The sequence below is a fragment of the Poecile atricapillus genome, chromosome 12 (genome assembly GCF_030490865.1).
Source record: "Poecile atricapillus isolate bPoeAtr1 chromosome 12, bPoeAtr1.hap1, whole genome shotgun sequence".
Classification (NCBI taxonomy): Eukaryota; Metazoa; Chordata; class Aves; order Passeriformes; family Paridae; genus Poecile; species Poecile atricapillus.
This window is the reverse complement of record NC_081260.1, coordinates 4,305,157-4,321,799: the sequence shown is the minus strand read 5'-3', so window position 1 is coordinate 4,321,799 and position 16,643 is coordinate 4,305,157. Positions and strand designations below refer to the sequence as shown.

Below are 16,643 nucleotides of genomic sequence, written 5' to 3'. Positions count from 1 at the left end.
CACCGCCCGTCCGTCCGTCCGTCCGCGCCCCTTCCGCCGCCAGAGCCGCCCCCGGCACCGCCCCGCCGCTACCGCACAGCTACACCCGCACTGCTCCAGCCGCTGGAGTTTAAAAAGGACGCGGCCGTAAGTAATCTCGGGTTTTTAGTTTTGCCTCCCGGCCTGGCGCATCCGCGGCCTGACTTAAGTCGTAAAATAATCCAGCTCGGATCCGAGCCTTTCTCAACTACAATTTTACCTTGTCAAAAAGAGGCTTGCGGTAATTAAGGCCTCTTAAAATTAGCGGCTTCTCTGTTTGCGTTTCAGAGGGGAAAACGGCAAGTTCTTCATTATTTAAGTGTGGGAGGTGAAAAACACTGGAAAAGCGTTTGAAAAAACTGCAGTCTCCAGACCCAAATGTTAAAATCAGATGTTATACCAGTGTTGAATCAGAATTGCCTTTTACCTCTGGCTCCTCTCCCAGGTGTACAAACGGGATCGCTGTCTTTCTGAAAGCCTCAGCCTCTGTAGGGTCTCTGGAAGTGCTGGCTGACAGCGCTTGTTTCACTGCCCAGTAGCTGGGTAGCCTAGAATTGCTCTTTATCCACCCAACATGCACACCCCCGAGGCATCTCCAGCTTCCAGGATAAAGCCTGCCCTGCTTGAGGTTGTGTATTAGCACTGCTGGAGTTGAGCAAGGCCTGTACCCAACAGCTGAGTGCACCAAAGACAGAAGAAACCTTTTCTCCTCTAAAGACCAGCTGCCTTCACCTGAGGGTCCCACGAAGCAGAAAGCAAGAGACAGAAGTGCCCGAGAGCAGGCACATAGAATTAAGCAAACAGTCCACATTGCAATAACTCCTGTAACTTCACCACCTCCACCGTTAATTCTGTTCCCAAATTCCCTCAGCTGAAGTGGATTTGCCACCGTGCAGGCTCAGTTCTCTGGGTTAACAGCTGCTACAGAGACTGGAGTCAGGCCACCATCACCCCAGGAACCACTTGCAGGCCAGCGACCAACTCCCTTCACCCACCACAAAACTCAGGGCCTTGTGTTGGCTGCAGTGTCAGTTGTTTTCAAGAGGAGGAAAAATGAAAATATTGTTTTTATATGGGTCTTGTTTGTTTTTTAAAAAGCAACTCTAACAACATTTGATTCCTAGATACTCAAATTCTCCAACACATGCAAATCGCAGCCAGTCTTTTAATGAACAGCTTCCTTCTGCCCTAAAATAGCCTGCTTTAGGGCTACACTTTTGCCAAACACAACTTTCAGTTCATACAGTGAGCAGTTTACTATGACACAAGGCAAACGTGTAGATGAACGCATTCTCTCATCAACCATTACTTCACTGAGTTACAGAACTCGTATTAAAAATAAATAACGGAATAGAGTCTGTGCTGGAACCGGCTGAAGCGACCGGTCCGACCTGTCCCCGCGGGCGGTGGCGCTCAGAGCCCCTGTCCGGCGGGGCTCAGCATCTCCTGCAGCACGAGGTGGAGCAGATGGTTCTGCTCGGCGCTCAGCAGCGGCCACAGCTCGGCCTGCAGCGCCTTCAGCGCCTCCGCGTCCTTCTCCTGGCACGCCAGCACTGCCGACTGCAGCAGCAGGAACAGCTCGGCCGGCAGGTAGCTGGCGGCCGGCGGCAGCCCCCCGCCCGTCCCGGTGCCGCTGCCGGTGCCCGGTCCGCCGTCGGGCGCCTCCCAGCAGTATTGCTCCAGCGTGCGGGCGTGCTCGGGCAGCAGCTTGGCGGGCGGCGGCTGCAGCAGGAGCAGCAGCAGCACCCGCGACACCTCGCAGCGCGCCAGCACGTCCAGGAAGGCACCGCCGGGCGCGGCCCCGGCCCCGACCGCACCGCCCAGCCCGGCCCCGGCCAGAGCCTGCGCCCGCGTCAGCGTGGCCAGCGCTCCGGCGTAGTCGCGGGCCAGCAGCAGGCAGGAGGCGCGCTCAGCCAGGCAGCGCAGAGCCTGCAGCGGCAGCCGCGCCGCCGTCAGCAGCTCCGCCGCCCGCTGCAGGGGCGCGGCGGCGCGGGCGGGCTGTCCCGTGTCGCGGAGCGCCGCCGCCAGCTCCAGGCACGGCCCGGCCGCCAGCGCGGGCTGCCCCCGCTCCAGGTGCAGGCGGGCGGCGAAGGCCCCGCAGCTCTGCGCCGCCGCCACGTGCTCGCCGAAGCCGCCGCGCAACCCCAGGCGCTGCCGCAGGTCCCGCTCCTGGCGCAGGAAGAGCCGCGCGGCCTCGGCCAGCGCGGCCGCCTCGGCGGGGCCGTGGAACAGGCTCTGGGCGCAGCGCGCCACGGCCAGCTGGCACCAGGCGGCGTAGGGCAGGCTCTCCTGGGCGCGCAGCTCCCGCGCCAGCGCCGCGAACTGCTCCGCCGCCTCCGCCACGTTCGGTTTCCGCAGGAACCGCCGCCGCAGCTTGGCCGACACCAGCCGGTACCGCGAGAGAAAATCGCCGTCGCCGCCGAGCCCCGGCCCGGAGCCGCCCGCCCCGCCGGGGCCGGAGCCGCCGCCCGCCGACAGCATCGCGGGCCCAGCGCGGAACTGACGCGCCGCGCCGGGCCGCACTCCGCCGCGCGCCGCCGGCCAATCAGCGCCCGTGCCGGCGTCTCGTGGACAGGGGGGCGTGGCGAAGGCGCGGCTACTGCAGACGGCGCGTCCCAGCTGTCACCACCCACGATGGGCGTGGCCACGCAGCACAGGCCCCGCCCACGGGGCGCGGTTAAACGCCGCGAGCACCGCCCCAGGCACGCAGCGGGCCTGAACAGTGTTGCGCCCCCTTGCGGCTTGGAGGACCTCCGCTCCTGCCCCTGCTCCGGCCTCACCGGGACCAGACGGGACGGAACGAGGACCGGGACTGCGACCGGGACCGAGACCGGGCAAGGGAGACTGCCAAGCTTGGAGCTCTTGGGGGAAACAGCAGCAGACAGGTTCACACAAGAACAATTCACCCAAATGGTAGAAGGTGGGTGGGTAAGCCTCCTGGCCAAAGGATGTGTGGCTGTAGGAATTTTAGGTGACATGGAAGGGTGGCAGGTATCACAGAATCACAGAATCATTAGGTTGGAAGAGACATTCAAGATTATCGAGTCCAACCCATGTCCTAACACCTCAAGTAAACCATGGCATCGAGTGCCCCATCCAATATTTTTTTAAACACATCCAGGGATGGTGACTCCTCCACCTCCCCGGGCAGACCATTCCGGTACTTTATCACTCTTTCCATAAAAAAACTTTTTCCTGATATCCAACCTATATTTCCCTTGGCACAGCTTAAGACTGTGTCCTCTCATTCTGTCAGTTTCTGCCTGGATAAAGAGACCAAATCCCACCTGACTGCAACCACCTTTCAGGGAGTTGCGGAGGTAAACTAGTGGACAAGAGAACTCTTGGGGTCCCTAGGTAGATAAACGATGCCTGGCTCGGGGAACCCCCAGCGCAGAGACTATTTGGTGCCCGAGAGAGTTAAGTGAGCATGTGGCCACGTGTGCTTGCGTGATCCCCGCTTTTCCTTCAGCATCTGCTGGAGGCACGGCCTGGGCTGGCTGGGAGAAGCTTTTCTTGCCCTCCTGTCCACATGTACCCAACTGCACCCACCCTGCCAGGTGACACGGCAGCCAGCCTTCCCTCCTGCTCTCTCCGCTGTCCTGAGTGTCCCATCGGACCGGCTCGGTGGTAGTGTTGCCATTTGATTCAATAAACTGTATTATTAAGGTAGTAGCAAATGGTAATAGTTAGCATTAGTTGACATTAGTAGTAGTTATGCTAAGGCTTGGTAGGCCGCATGTAACCTGCAGATGAACTGTATAGCGGAATTTGCAATGTAAGTAGTGTAACTAGGAGATAATCCAGGAATGCACCTGTTGGCAAGATTTAAATGTCAGAGAGATAATCGTACCTGGTAGTGGAAGGAAAGTAATAAATTGTGATGATGAAGAAATCATGTAGAAAACATATAAAAACCCTGTGATTTTTCTGTGAAATTGGGCTCTGTCTTTGGACGCTAGTCCACAGGCTCCCGGGCCCTCAATAAAGCACCGCATAAACGACTTCGGTTGTTTGTGTTTTCTTCGGATCGGGCAACAGTAGGTGGCACTGAGCTTCCAGTCTGTCCCAGACCAGCTCAGCGCGGCCACTCAGTTGCCGTGACACTTTGCTAGCCGTGTCCGACCGGCTCAGGGTGAAAGCTCAGCCGTCCCCAGCGCCGCCGGCAATCCGCGGGCAGCGCGGGGCCGGGCACGGGGAGGTCCCCGGGCTCTCACCGCGCCCCTTCCGCTCCCCGCCGGCCGCCGGTGCTGCTGCTGGAGCGGGTCCCTGTCACTGCCCGGAGCGGGGCCGGCTCTCCAGCCTGTGCCGCTGCTCGGCTGCCCGCGGTGGGCGCAGCCCCTCGCCCCCGCCATGGCTCTGTCCTGCGTGCTGAGGCCACCGCGCTGCCACCTCCGCCCTCCGCCGCTCTCCCCGCTCAGCCTGCCCGCTCCGCACCGCGGCCTGCTGACAACCACAGCAGCGACGTGCCAAGGGAAGAAAAAGGCCAGGGTGAGCTGCAGCCTGCCAGAGCCTTCCTGGGAGGAGAGGTATGGCTTCTCCAAAATGACCGAGCATTCTTTCAAAGCAGCAAGCACCTAAAGCTGTGGACGTGGTGTGTTGGGGGTTTACTTCCACCCCGCAGGAACAGAAGATCCAGGGCTCGTTTGTCTGGAGTCTGGCCTGGGGAGGGTATAGTGGAGAAAACAAATACAAAGTTCTGAGAGGAAAGGGGCAGATAATAATTGCTAAGCAAAAAGTGATAGTCTATTTGCAGTCCTGGACCTCAGAGTAGTTGGCACTGGGTGCTTTGGAAGTAGCTCCAAAAACCCTAGGTAGGCAATAGCTGCAACTTATCCAGCTGTGGGGTGCTGTTCCTCATGGTTGCAGAGTCAGTTATGAGTGCTTGAATCATGTCAGCCTCACCTCTTTTTTGAGGGCTCTTTTTAGGGTATATGTATATCCACATATATATATATATTTTTTTTTTTTAAACCAGCTTTTATGTGTTTTGTTCTTGCTTGTTTTGCTTTGCATATGAGTAGTCGCAAGTTCTGAGGTTTATCTCTAAACTACTTCTGTGTGGGTGGCTGGGTCAGTGAGAATGGGCAGCTTGCAATTCCCTCCTGCTACACACAAACTGCACTTCACTGTGGTTCCCTGGGAGTCTGGGTGTTCACAGCCAGCCCTGGTGCAGAGCCCACACCAGAACAGTCCTGCCCATGAAGCAGCTGACAGGGATGTTATGCCATAGGAGTCAGGAGTCGAGTAGCTGTGTGCACTGCCTTGCTGTTCTGCTTTCCAGGTTAGCAAATGCAGTGACACCACTGTGGAGACTTCCCTACCAAGAGCAGCTGCAGGTAAGATGAGTTTACACAGACTTTTCTCTGTTGTGTTGCCCCAACTGTCCCTCCTATCCCCTTGAACAGTAGCCCTTAGCATCATAATGCTGCAAACTGTTCAGACCCCATTTACTGCTGCTTTAATCCTGTTGCTGTGAAGGATAGAACTGGGAGGTTCCTTGTAGTACAGAGGATGGGCATTTGCACAGTGATCCTGGCCTCTGTGAGACTGCTCTGCTTCACTGGGGCTTCATGTTAGACAAAATGTTGTAGGCCAGTATTTGGGGACCACAGACATGATTTTTCTTTCTTCCTGTTTCCCCAAGCAGCTGTGGTTATGAAAAGGACAGAGTTCCTCTGGGGATATATTTTCACTTGCAGTTTTTCCTCCTGTTGGACTCCCCAGAGGTGGGTGATGAAGAGCTGCCCACCATTGTGTGGTCCCATGAGAGTGTTTCTGCCTCAGAACTCCTCTGCAGGTCAAGTATGAAAGCCAGAGGAAGATTTTGCAGACATTGGCATCTCGTCTTGAGGAGCTGGGCATAGATGCACAGAAACCTGGTGGGCTCTGCTGTCCTCTGCAGCCTGTAGTCCCTTCGGTGAGTGTGCCATGGGAATGCTCTTCCCTCTGAGCCACGAACAGTCTCTCACTCAACAGCTCAAGAGTCTCATGGGGGGCATCATCTGCCTGCAGAGAGTGTGTTTGAGTCAGTCCTTGCTAACTTGTGCTTTGCAGCTTGTGACTGCCCAAGAGTGAAATAAGCCCAGTGCTTAGGAGCCCTTTTTTTGTGCCTAAAAGGCCTCCCTGTTAAACCTCTCACCATTCTGTCACAGAGAGCCACTTTTGTCCCCAAGGGGCAGTACTGGGGCTCTTGTGCACAAGCTTTGTTTCTGTGTTTTGCCCATTCAAATACATCTTCCCATGTTGGCAACAGAATAACCAGGCTGGGGTTTTGCTTTCCTCCCTTGTTTTTTCTTTTAATCCAAGGCTTTGCTTTTCCTTCTTTTCTCCCTCAGCCCATCATTAATGGCTATCGAAACAAATCGACTTTCTCTGTGAACCGAGGACCAAATGGGAACCCCAAAACTGTTGGGTTGTATGTAGGAACTGGCAGAGGTCAGTGCAGGACAAGAAACTCGTAGAAAACTACTGGCATGAGCTGTGAAAGGACTGTCCACAGTTTACCATGTCAGATGCTACGGTGCTTTACGTGCCCTGAACCAGAGCAATTAAATACCCGGCCATCTCTCTACAGGAAGGAATATTGTCTGTGTGAAAGCAAATCATGTGGAGAACATACCTTCAAAACACAAACAAGTAGCCCAGGTAAATAAATTAGTCATGTCTGTCCCTTCACTGTGGAATAGAGAGACTGCAATAACTCTTACTTGGGAAAACACTGTAATTTTTATTATACTGTGTTTTCAAGTCCATTTTCATGTTCTGAAAATTTTCATTCTAGTTGGTGGATAAATACTTCTATAAAAACTCACATGTTAATATTGCAGCCCATAAAGTGTCCCAAGTAATGAAGTTAATCAAGTGACAATGAATTCCTGCCAATCTATTAAAATACGTAAGAATTGCAAATTGGAATTATTAAAATGCATTATCTTTCAAGAGCCTGGAAGGAACTTTCACCCAATGTATGGAAATCAAACAGAAGAAGCAGACCACAGTGGTGGAAGGGCTGCCTGTCTGGGGGGTTAAGAGCAGGGCACTTGTCTTCATGGTACTAAAGGTGCCATTTCCCCTCCCCTCAGTGCTATGAGGAGTTCATCTCTCGCTCCCCCCTGGACTCCTGCATCCTCTTCCATGAAGGCGGACACTGGCGAGAGCTCGTGGTTCGTACCACCAGCTGTGGCCACACCATGGCTATCATCACCTTCCACCCCCAGCAGCTGGGCCAGGTGAGCACATGGAGGACAGGGCAAGAGGCACAGCAGATATCTGGCTGAGCTGAGCCTGCTGGGTGTGTTGCTGGGGAGAGAGCTCTAATCAGGTTACCTGAAGAGGCAGCTTTTCCTTTTTTACTCTTGACAGGAGGCACTGGCTACTCAGAAAGCATTGCTGAAGGAGTTCTTCACATGTGGGCCTGGAGCAGTCTGTGCCTTGACTTCACTTTATTTCCAAGAGAGGTAAATGCCTTGACAAGGAAACACAGCCACCTCCTTCTTCTACCCCCTTTCTGACCAAATTCAAATCCCACCAGTTCAGGGAGTGCTGGAAGAGAATGACAGATGTTTGGATCCCTCTTGGAGATGTGTCTTTAAGATGACCCCATCTTTTATTTTTCCAGACTTATTTGAACACACTATGGCTCTACCTCATGGGAATTATGAGTCTGTGAAACTTACAGAAGAAACTTCCAGTTTCTATCCCAAGACAGTAAATCACATTTGCAGCAAAACTGGGGAATAGGCCCAAGGAATGCTGCCTTCTGCTAAGTCATTTTGATCCTTTTAATGGAATTTAGGCTGTGCAAGTCACAGATCTCTTTCAAAGAATCAAAATGCTTTAATCTTGTTGAAAGGCTCATATGAAATATAAGTTGCTGGGGGGAAGAACCATCTTTTGCTGCCCATGAGCACCCTGGGAATGGAAACCAGCTCCTCTCTGCTGCCTTCTAACAGTTGTTTTTTGTGTGATCTGCCAGCACCATGACACGCTGCTCCCACGAGCAGTCCCCCTACCAGCTCCTCCACGGAGCACCGCACATCTTCGAAGAACTGCTCGGCCTGAAGTTTCGCATCTCTCCAGACGCCTTTTTCCAAGTCAACACAGCTGCAGCAGAAGTTCTGTACCAGACAGTCGGGGAGCTCTGCCAGGCTACAGGGGACACTGTTCTCCTTGACATCTGCTGTGGAACAGGTGGGTTCCTGGGCTCCCAGAGCTTTGCATTCCAGAGCTGATCCTCATTATGTAAAGGCCTGTTTCTTCAGCATGACTGTATGGAGTATTTTTGTTTCCTGTGTTTCCAGGCACAATTGGTCTCTCTCTGGCTCACCAGGTGTCCAAGGTTATTGGTGTTGAGGTAGTGGAGAAGGCAATAGAGGATGCTGAGTGGAATGCAGCATTCAATGGTGAGTTCAAACTCACTGTGGCAAAAAGTTTCAAACTAAATGCTGAAAAATTGGAGTAGAAGTGAGCAGAGGGACCCTCACCAGTTACCTTCACACAGCAGAGGGTGGTTCATGTTACACCTAACTCTTGGTGAGACTCAGTTCATGTGGTTGCTTTTTTGTTTCACAGGGATCTCAAACTGTGAGTTTCACAGTGGAAAGGCAGAGGCTGTGTTACCACAGCTCCTGGCATCGTGGGAGGATGCCCAACCGCTTGTTGCTGTGGTGAACCCTTCTCGGGCTGGCCTACGTGAGAGAAAATGCTATTTATTTTCATCTTGTAAACAGAGTTCTGAACAAGTTCTGTGAGACCTGTTATACTGGCTCCAAACCCTTTCTTTGCTTAGTCTCTCATTTCTTGTCACTGACAGCAGCTAAAATCCCATAAAGTCTGCTGTTTTCAGCACCTTCATCATGCTTTCTCTTTAGCTCTAATCTTTTTTCCATCTTTCACACAATTTCACAAAGGCTCACACAATTATTTAAGAGAGAAGGGACCTCTGGAGGTCAGTGCTGCAATCTCCCAACTATAGCAAGGCAAACTCCAGAGTTTTATAAATTTGCATAGGGATATAAAGCCTAACTGAGGTTTGAATGTGTCCGGGGGTGTATCTCCTCTCCTGAAAATGTTTTCCCTAATATTTTTAATCATAATTTTCCCTTGCTGCCATACATCTATTGCTTCTCATCCTCTTCTCGTGCCCCTCTGAGAAGGTTCTCAGTTATCTGTAATCCCCCATGACATCCCTGAAGATAGCAAATGGATCCTTGCTTACATTCTCTTCCCCAGCCCTCAAATTGTCTTAGTTGTCTTCCCTGGAGTGTGTACTGGGACCTCACTGGTCCTGGTACCCAGATGCACTCTCACAAGTGTGTGTGGAAGGTTTTATATGCCTTTGCTTAATTGAGTAACATTTTTTCTCTCATCCTCTATTCCCCTGGGAAGCAGAGGGACTTCTCCCATTGCTCTGCCCTGTCTGCCAAATTGTCTAAGCTGTCAGTGGTGTGGGTCACACCCGTGGTCTTCTGAGAGACTCCAAGACAGAACACGGCAAAATATGCATCTGTATTTTTGACAATTCTGTGATGCTGTGCAGTCATTACCTCTGGAGAGCTCAGGGTGGTGGTGGGAAAGCAGGCTGTCTGTTTTTTCAGATTACAGGGTTGTACGAGCCATCCGGAACTGCAGGTCCATCCGCAGGCTGCTCTACATCTCCTGCAAGCCAGAGGGTGAAGCCATGAGGAACTTCCTTGAGTGAGCACTCTCCTCCTTCTGTTGATCTCAGTGGCAGACCCTGTTAAGTTCAGACAAGGCATCAGTGAGGAATAGAAAATAATTCAAACATGGCACAACGATATCATGCGTCCTTCTGAGAAAAAAAGCACATCTGGATGTGAGATACAGAGTCCATCGGGTTCACTGCAGGAAGGTTGGCCCCTCGCCAAGAAAGTGGAGCCAAGGGGATTTGTCACCTGCTCAGGGGTTAATCATGTAGCTTTATGTGGTCAGCCTTTAGCTGGGGTAGACCCAGGTGATAAATCTGTCTGCAGGCATCCGTAAAGGCAGTCCAAAACTGAAAACAGAGTGTCTTTCAGCTGGGATGGCTTCTGAGGAAAGGAGCTTTAAACTTGCCACTGACTGTTCAGCTTGTCCCTGAGGTTTTCAGAGCTGGTTTGGGATTCAGTATTGATGGTTCTACACCTCAGGCAGTGTCAGCTTCAGACTCTGAGGAATGTTAGTCAAACACATGATACCTCCTTTGTGGATCCCCCTTGGATTGTGATACCAGTGGTGGGAAGGCTTCTGCTACAGGTCTAAAAGATGCTATTTTCTTTCCACAGGCTGTGCTGCCCACCTGACCCACGGAAGAAGCTGGCAGGGGAGCCATTTGCCCCTGTGTTGGCTATTCCTTTTGATATGTTTCCTCACACTGTTCATTGTGAGCTGGTGCTGCTCTTTACCCGCTGACAAGGAGGCAGAAATGAGCTCTGAGAGCTTGGGAAGCAACTTCCTCCTGTCCTGGAGACCCAATGTAGTTAGGATTTTAACTTATTTTCTGTGAAGTTGTATAAAAAGAAATATTTTTGTTTTTTCTCTTACTTTGAGTTGCCTAGCAACACTGTTCTGCCAAGAACTACTTGGATTTCTGGGGTGAAAAGGTTCTCTGTAGCGTTTCATCACCCTTCCTTTCCCTGCAACTTGGGCTGCTGGTTAAGCAGCCTGGGAAAGACTCTCTCCCTGTGTTGAGGAATATGTAGCTCGGTGTTTGAGCTGCAAATTGTGCTCTGGATAGTGGGAAATTGCTGGAGCCCCAGGTAAGGAGCCGTGAGTGGGTGCTGATCTTGTGCCTAACAAAGGTCATGGGCCTTCCAGAGCTGGCTGGGTGTGGGTGTCTTCTCCCCCACAGACTGTGCACAAACCAATGAAGTGAGAAGACATCAGACTAATTTTCCACTGGTCAGAACTGTTGTGCAAGGGGTGGGAGATTAAGGATGGAAGAGTATGAAAGCCCAGGGATTCCTTTGTTGGTGTCCCTGCCTGGAGGAGGCACCAGCTTTGGCAATGAAATTTTTCTATAAAACAAAATAAAAAGAACAGATTTCAGTGTCTCTCTTTCCACATCTGCCCCCCCCCCCCCCTTCTTCAGTTTAGGCTGATGCCTAAATATGAAGTGCCCTGTGAAAAAATCAGCTGCAATATTTTCCTCTTCAGGATGTTCTGCAATAGCTAATTAAATTTTTTTCCTGTGTTTTGTATGTGTCCTGTCCTGATCACAGTGTTGTTATATTTCTCCAGCTCTTCCAGAGAGAGAGCTGCTGTAATGGGGAGGGAAGTCTGAGTGAGCAGAGTTCCCTTGTGTTGTGTGAGTCCCAGAATGTTTTGAATCAAGGCTGATAAATTCTCAAGGAAAGTGTGAGAGTTGCCTGTATTTTTCAGACTTTTAACTCCAGTCCTCAGCTTTGAATAATAACAACAACCAGTTCTCAAGCTATGGGAGCTCAAAACACACGTGTTTAGGACTTGAGAATGACTACAACCATAAAGGGAGTGATGATAAGGTTCCTGACAAGCATAGGAAGTATCACTCTTGCACTATCTCATGCGTGTAGGTTTTTACACACAGTTGCAGCCTCTTGTTTTCATTTTATACCAAAGGATGCAATATTCCAGCAGTAATTATACCTTGGTTTCTCGCTGCAAGATCTGAATAAATTTCTGCTAGGTTTTGGTCAAAAGGAAATTTGTTGCATTAATTGCAGGGGAGACAATGACTTTAAATCAGAAAGTACCAGAGGATCATAAAACCTTTCCCTTAGCCTCTGGATAGCTGAACACGCAGGATCGGTTTTACCTGCAATAGGGGTGGGTGACACAAGTGGCCTCACCTTCCCTTTTGAGCATCAGGTTCCAGAAGAGCCACAGGGACAAAACATTTCTTTTTCTTTCCTGGTGCAAATAAACACAATATGTTGTCTGCTATGTATGAGTATCTGAATATCTGAAACTGAAAGCTGTCCGTGTACGAGAGACCCCTGCCCACTTTCCCTCCACAGCACGTTACTCCTGTGCCCTCTGCTAACATGTCCTTGTTTCCTCACTAATGAGTAAGTGTGCTCTGTCTTTGGCTGCCATCCCACGTCCCTAGAATTGACTCCATTTCGGCTTTCTGTGGGCGATTTATGGAACACGTAAGGTAACAAGAGGATGAGTTCCTCTCGGCGCTCCAGAGCTGGAGCTGAGTGGTTCTGGCTGCAGGGCTTTAGGACCCAGGGGTTGCTGAGTGGAGGAGGCTGAATCCCCTCCCGCTGTCATCCTCCTGCCTCTGCAGCTTTATTCCTACAGCCTTCAATGGTGACGGACTCCCTCCCACCCGGGCTGGCAGCCAGAGCCACAAGGCCTCGCTAGGACCGGATCCCTGCGGCTCTATGGCATCTCCCAGGACCATCACCATCGTCGCCCTCTCGGTGGCCCTGGGGCTCTTCTTCGTCTTTATGGGGACCATCAAACTGACCCCCCGGCTCAGCAGGGATGCCTACAATGAGATGGTGAGTCGGGCAGCACGGAGGGAGCTGCTTTAGGGCTCTTGCCGCAGGAGCAGTGGGGCACGCTGGGGGTGACTTCCCTGGAACCCCGAGCGAGGGGCAGGAGAGAGAAGAAGCTGATCTGACTCCTTACGTGACAGACATGGAGAGAAGCCAATAATACGCAGTGCCCAGGATATCCTGGCAGCCCTCGCCTGGGCTCCAGCTGAGCCTATCCACGGAGAAACCTCTGGTGGATAAGGATGGGGAGGGGAAGCAAGGAGGATGGGGTGGCACAGCACACACAGCCTAAAGAAGCTGGGGTCTCAAGGGTCTCTAAAAGCAAGGCCTGCACAAGTGCCAGACATGCAGCAGGCAGGGACAGCTGATCCCTCAGGGGAAATTTATCCACTGGATGGGGGTAGGAAAAGCAGATGCCTGCTCTGGCAGATGTTCATTCTCAAAACTCGATGCTTTAAAGCAAGGATAATGATACTGACTGTCCCTACCTCACCAGACTTATGCAGGGATTAATTAATGATTGTGAAATGCTTTGAAATTCTTAGCTTGCAGAGGAAGGTATTATTATTAGTCTTCTTATTCTCTTTGGCCTGAGGAATGAGCCTCTCCCCCTCTTGCCTAAGAGGAAAGGGGTGAGGAGAGGATGGAGAAGTTATTGTGTGCATTTCTCACCTGGTGAACTGGTTTATGCTCCTCTCTGCTCAGGGCCAGCCCTGCTGCAGAGCTTTGCCAGCTGTGAGCTGCAGGCAGGTGGGAGACTGGCTGCCACATTTTGCTTCCTCATTTGTGTTTATTTATTCTCCTGCCCCCCCCCCCCCCCCCCCACTTCCCCAGTTATTTATTGTGGTGGTTGAAAAGATTAGTATAATTTTTGTGCCCCTAAAAATACAGTGCTAGAAGTTTCCAGCACATTCTGTTCTCTCTCCCTTTGCTCCACCTGCCCAGCTGCTTTTCCTTAGCTCTCAAATAACATCTGAATGGCAGTGCCTAGTCTGCAGCCCAGCACAGGGATCTCACAGAGGAAAATCCCCAAGAAGTAACTCATGGGCAAGAGACACATGAGGTAAAACCCCTAGAAAACAAAGCTCTTAAGCTTCTGCTATAGAAAAAAAAAAAAAAAAAAAAAAAAAAAAAAAAAAAAGGAAAAGAAAAAGAAAAAAGCATAGGCTTTAGGAGCATTGCGAAATGCTTGCTCTGTAAAATATTTTGCATCTGTGTCCCCTTCTGCTTTATCACGAGTCAGGCCTACAGGTAGGAATGATCTCCAGTTTTATAAAGCAGCTGTTACACAGTGTCATTATTTTTCATAGTCCACATTGTTACATATTCATGGCTCATTAGGCTCTCCTGCCTTTCCTGTGCTACATACTGTGGTGGTCTGCCAGGTCATGCAGACAGGAAAAATCTGACCTTGCTAATCCATAAGGATGGCTTTTTGCCCCCAGAAAACAAAGAACCTCTTTTATCTACCTAAAACACCAAACTTGTAGTTTTTCATTCAGCAATAAACACATTAGCTTGCCTATTAAAATACCTAAAATACCAGAGGACTCTAGGACTTATAGTACATTTCTTAAAAATGTGTTTTTCACTACTGTTTAAAAATACTCTACTCTGAGGTTTTAGTCATTGATGGTTTAAAATACATCCTTACAATGCAAACACTTGGAGTAAATGTGTCATGAGATCTTCAATTATTTTGTAGCAAAAATGACAATGCTGGATATTTTTTAACCACCTGTGAAGCATCAGAGCCTCTCAGAAGGAAGCATCAAGCTCTATGGAGACGTTGGAAAGTTCTGTATGCCTGTAATGTAGATTTCCAAAATTGTATGGAAGTAAATCCACAGTCTGATCAGTGCCTGTGAGAGCTGAACAATCTTGTACCTGAGATTTGGCTTCCATTTCCCTCATGCTGATTAGACAACAGAGAACACAATGTCAAGAATGTCTTCAGGGTTATTATACTCAAGTATAAGTGGAAATAATTTCGGTGTCATGCTGAATATAGAAGCTTTATTAAAATATATATCTATAAAAGGAAATACTTGATTGCAAAACAAAAGGAGAAAAAACCCCAAACAAAACAGTGGGGCCACCAACACCTAATGTTCAAATGCAAGAACCTGGGCATGTGTAAGGACAAAGGTTGTTTCTTTCCCCAAAAGAATGAGGCAGCTGTGTAAGCAGGCTGTCTTGCAACTTACACTGCTTCTAAATCCAGCATAAACCAGGGAGCAAATAATGTCAAATGTCAGCTTGCTTTCACCCAAGGAAAGAAAGGATCATAAAGGTATGTAAGCACAGGATAGGACTGGTGAATCTCAGCTTTGATGTTTAGTCCCACCCTAAGCCTGCACTGTCTATAACTACTGTAAGCTGCTTTGGAATATTTTAAGTTGCTTTGGGATGTTGTAAGTTGCTTTGGAGTAGAAAGAGACTTGTATTTACTTCCTGTGCTTTGGCTTTGTAGGGATTGGGTGAATTAGTCAATTTTAAAGCACAAGGTACTCTTAGAAAGAGGTTTGTTTGTTTTAACAACATGGTTCTCCACTGCTAAATCCAGCAATCTGAACCTCAGATTCCAGGGTAAGGTACACCTGGCCTGGCTGTAGTTCCAAAGATGGATGAGAGGTTGCTGAACTGTTTTCCAGTGAGGAGACAACAGCTTAGAAAGGGGGAATTGCAGATCGATGATTTAATACACCCCCAAACCGAAGCCTTACAGATTGGGTATTGTGCCAGAGGGGTCTGTGACAACTGAAATAATTTTTAGGTCATGTTGCACATCAATCTGTTTCAATGGAAATCACCTTTGCCTTCACTTTCTCACATGATGTCCTTGGCTGCTTGATTCCAGAAACGAGCATACAAAAGCTACGTGCGGGCCCTGCCCATGCTCAAGAAGATGGGAGTCAGCTCCATCCTCCTCCGCAAGAGCATCGGCGCCCTGGAAGTGGCGTGCGGCATTGTCATGACACTGGTGCCTGGTCGCCCCAAGGACGTGGCCAACTTCCTGCTCCTCCTCCTCGTGCTGGCTGTGCTCTTTTTCCACCAGCTCGTGGGGGACCCCCTCAAGCGTTATGCCCACGCCTTGGTCTTTGGGATCCTGCTCACCTGCCGCCTGCTGATCGCTCGCCAGCCCGAGGAGCTGCCGCCAGAGAAGAGGATGCTGTCGGTGAACGGGGATGAGCAGCCACTCATCCATGAAGCAGCTCCTGAGAAAGGCAAAATGAAGGTATCCTAGTTGAGTGCATGTGAGGAAACACGGACCCTCGAGGCAGCTCTCTCCAAAATCACCCAGAAATTTTGGTTTTTATTTACCTACTTGCATTTTTTTTTTTTTTTTGGTCTGTCTAAATAAAGTTGCACTTGGGGTCTGAGAGATACAAGGTATGTCTACACTGTAGTCTTGCTTTTGCTGCTGCCCTGTAATGTAGAAAAACACAAGCTAGCTTCCACAGGGACAGCTTGGAGGCAGTCAGCAACACGGCTGGAGCAGTGCTGGCCTCAGCAGGAGCTGCAAAACCGGCCTGAGACCCTGGTCAGAGACCTGGGTGGGCAGTCAGGCCACCCTGGCACTGCTGCAGTGGGGACATCAGTCCTGAGCAGCAGCCCTGAGCCCCACGGCAGCAGAGCTGGCCTGGCTGCACTGCTCTGCCCAGAACAGTGGCTGGGCAGGACATGACCAGTGTCCCTGAGCAGCCTCACACACACATATCTGCATTTTCCTTTCCATGGTCAAGAGGTAAAAGGGACCCTGTTACCAAAAACATGCTGTTTGTTGTGTTGGAGAGAGGGATTCCTTGGGCTTTGCTGCCTCTGTGCCCAGTCCTTTATGGAATGGTTATCCAGAGAGAACATGGGATGCTCTGTTTACATCTTCCTTGATTTCCATGCAGAGGCTCCAAAACTAGGACAATGGCCTGATAACAGTTGTTTTTTGCCTGCCTCACATGAGGCAGTGGCATCTCTTTACCCTTCTTGGCAGACAGTAAGGGTGCCTGGAGAGGGGATGGGGAGCAGAACAGCCCAAAGAACTCCAAAATATCTCTCTGATGTTGGCAAGTAGCATTGTGCTCCCCAGTTCCCTGCAAGTTCCTCTTTTTCCCTCCCCACAGCTACTGTGACTTTATA

General features: G+C 50.5%; 3 protein-coding genes across 3 annotated transcripts; 2 read left to right on the top strand and 1 right to left on the bottom strand.

The window, feature by feature from the left end:
• Positions 1-1,151: 1,151 nt before the first annotated feature.
• LOC131583764 (40-kDa huntingtin-associated protein-like) lies at positions 1,152-2,547 on the bottom strand. Its single transcript, XM_058848195.1, has one exon. It carries the CDS (start codon positions 2,497-2,499, stop codon positions 1,432-1,434), a length of 1,068 nt encoding a protein of 355 aa, XP_058704178.1. The 5' UTR covers positions 2,500-2,547; the 3' UTR covers positions 1,152-1,431.
• A 1,676-nt stretch (positions 2,548-4,223) lies between these two features.
• Positions 4,224-10,562, top strand: TRMT2B (tRNA methyltransferase 2 homolog B). Its single transcript, XM_058847963.1, has 12 exons — positions 4,224-4,547; positions 5,303-5,357; positions 5,819-5,938; positions 6,357-6,456; positions 6,596-6,666; positions 7,104-7,250; positions 7,384-7,478; positions 7,997-8,211; positions 8,322-8,423; positions 8,593-8,712; positions 9,618-9,717; positions 10,305-10,562. The coding sequence occupies exons 1-12, from the start codon at positions 4,372-4,374 to the stop codon at positions 10,429-10,431; spliced, it is 1,428 nt and encodes a 475-aa protein (XP_058703946.1). The 5' UTR covers positions 4,224-4,371; the 3' UTR covers positions 10,432-10,562.
• Positions 10,563-10,698: 136 nt separating this feature from the next.
• On the top strand, positions 10,699-15,898 carry TMEM35A (transmembrane protein 35A). The gene is made up of 2 exons (XM_058847965.1): positions 10,699-12,509; positions 15,367-15,898. The coding sequence occupies exons 1-2, from the start codon at positions 12,390-12,392 to the stop codon at positions 15,751-15,753; spliced, it is 507 nt and encodes a 168-aa protein (XP_058703948.1). The 5' UTR covers positions 10,699-12,389; the 3' UTR covers positions 15,754-15,898.
• The last annotated feature ends 745 nt before the right edge of the window (positions 15,899-16,643 follow it).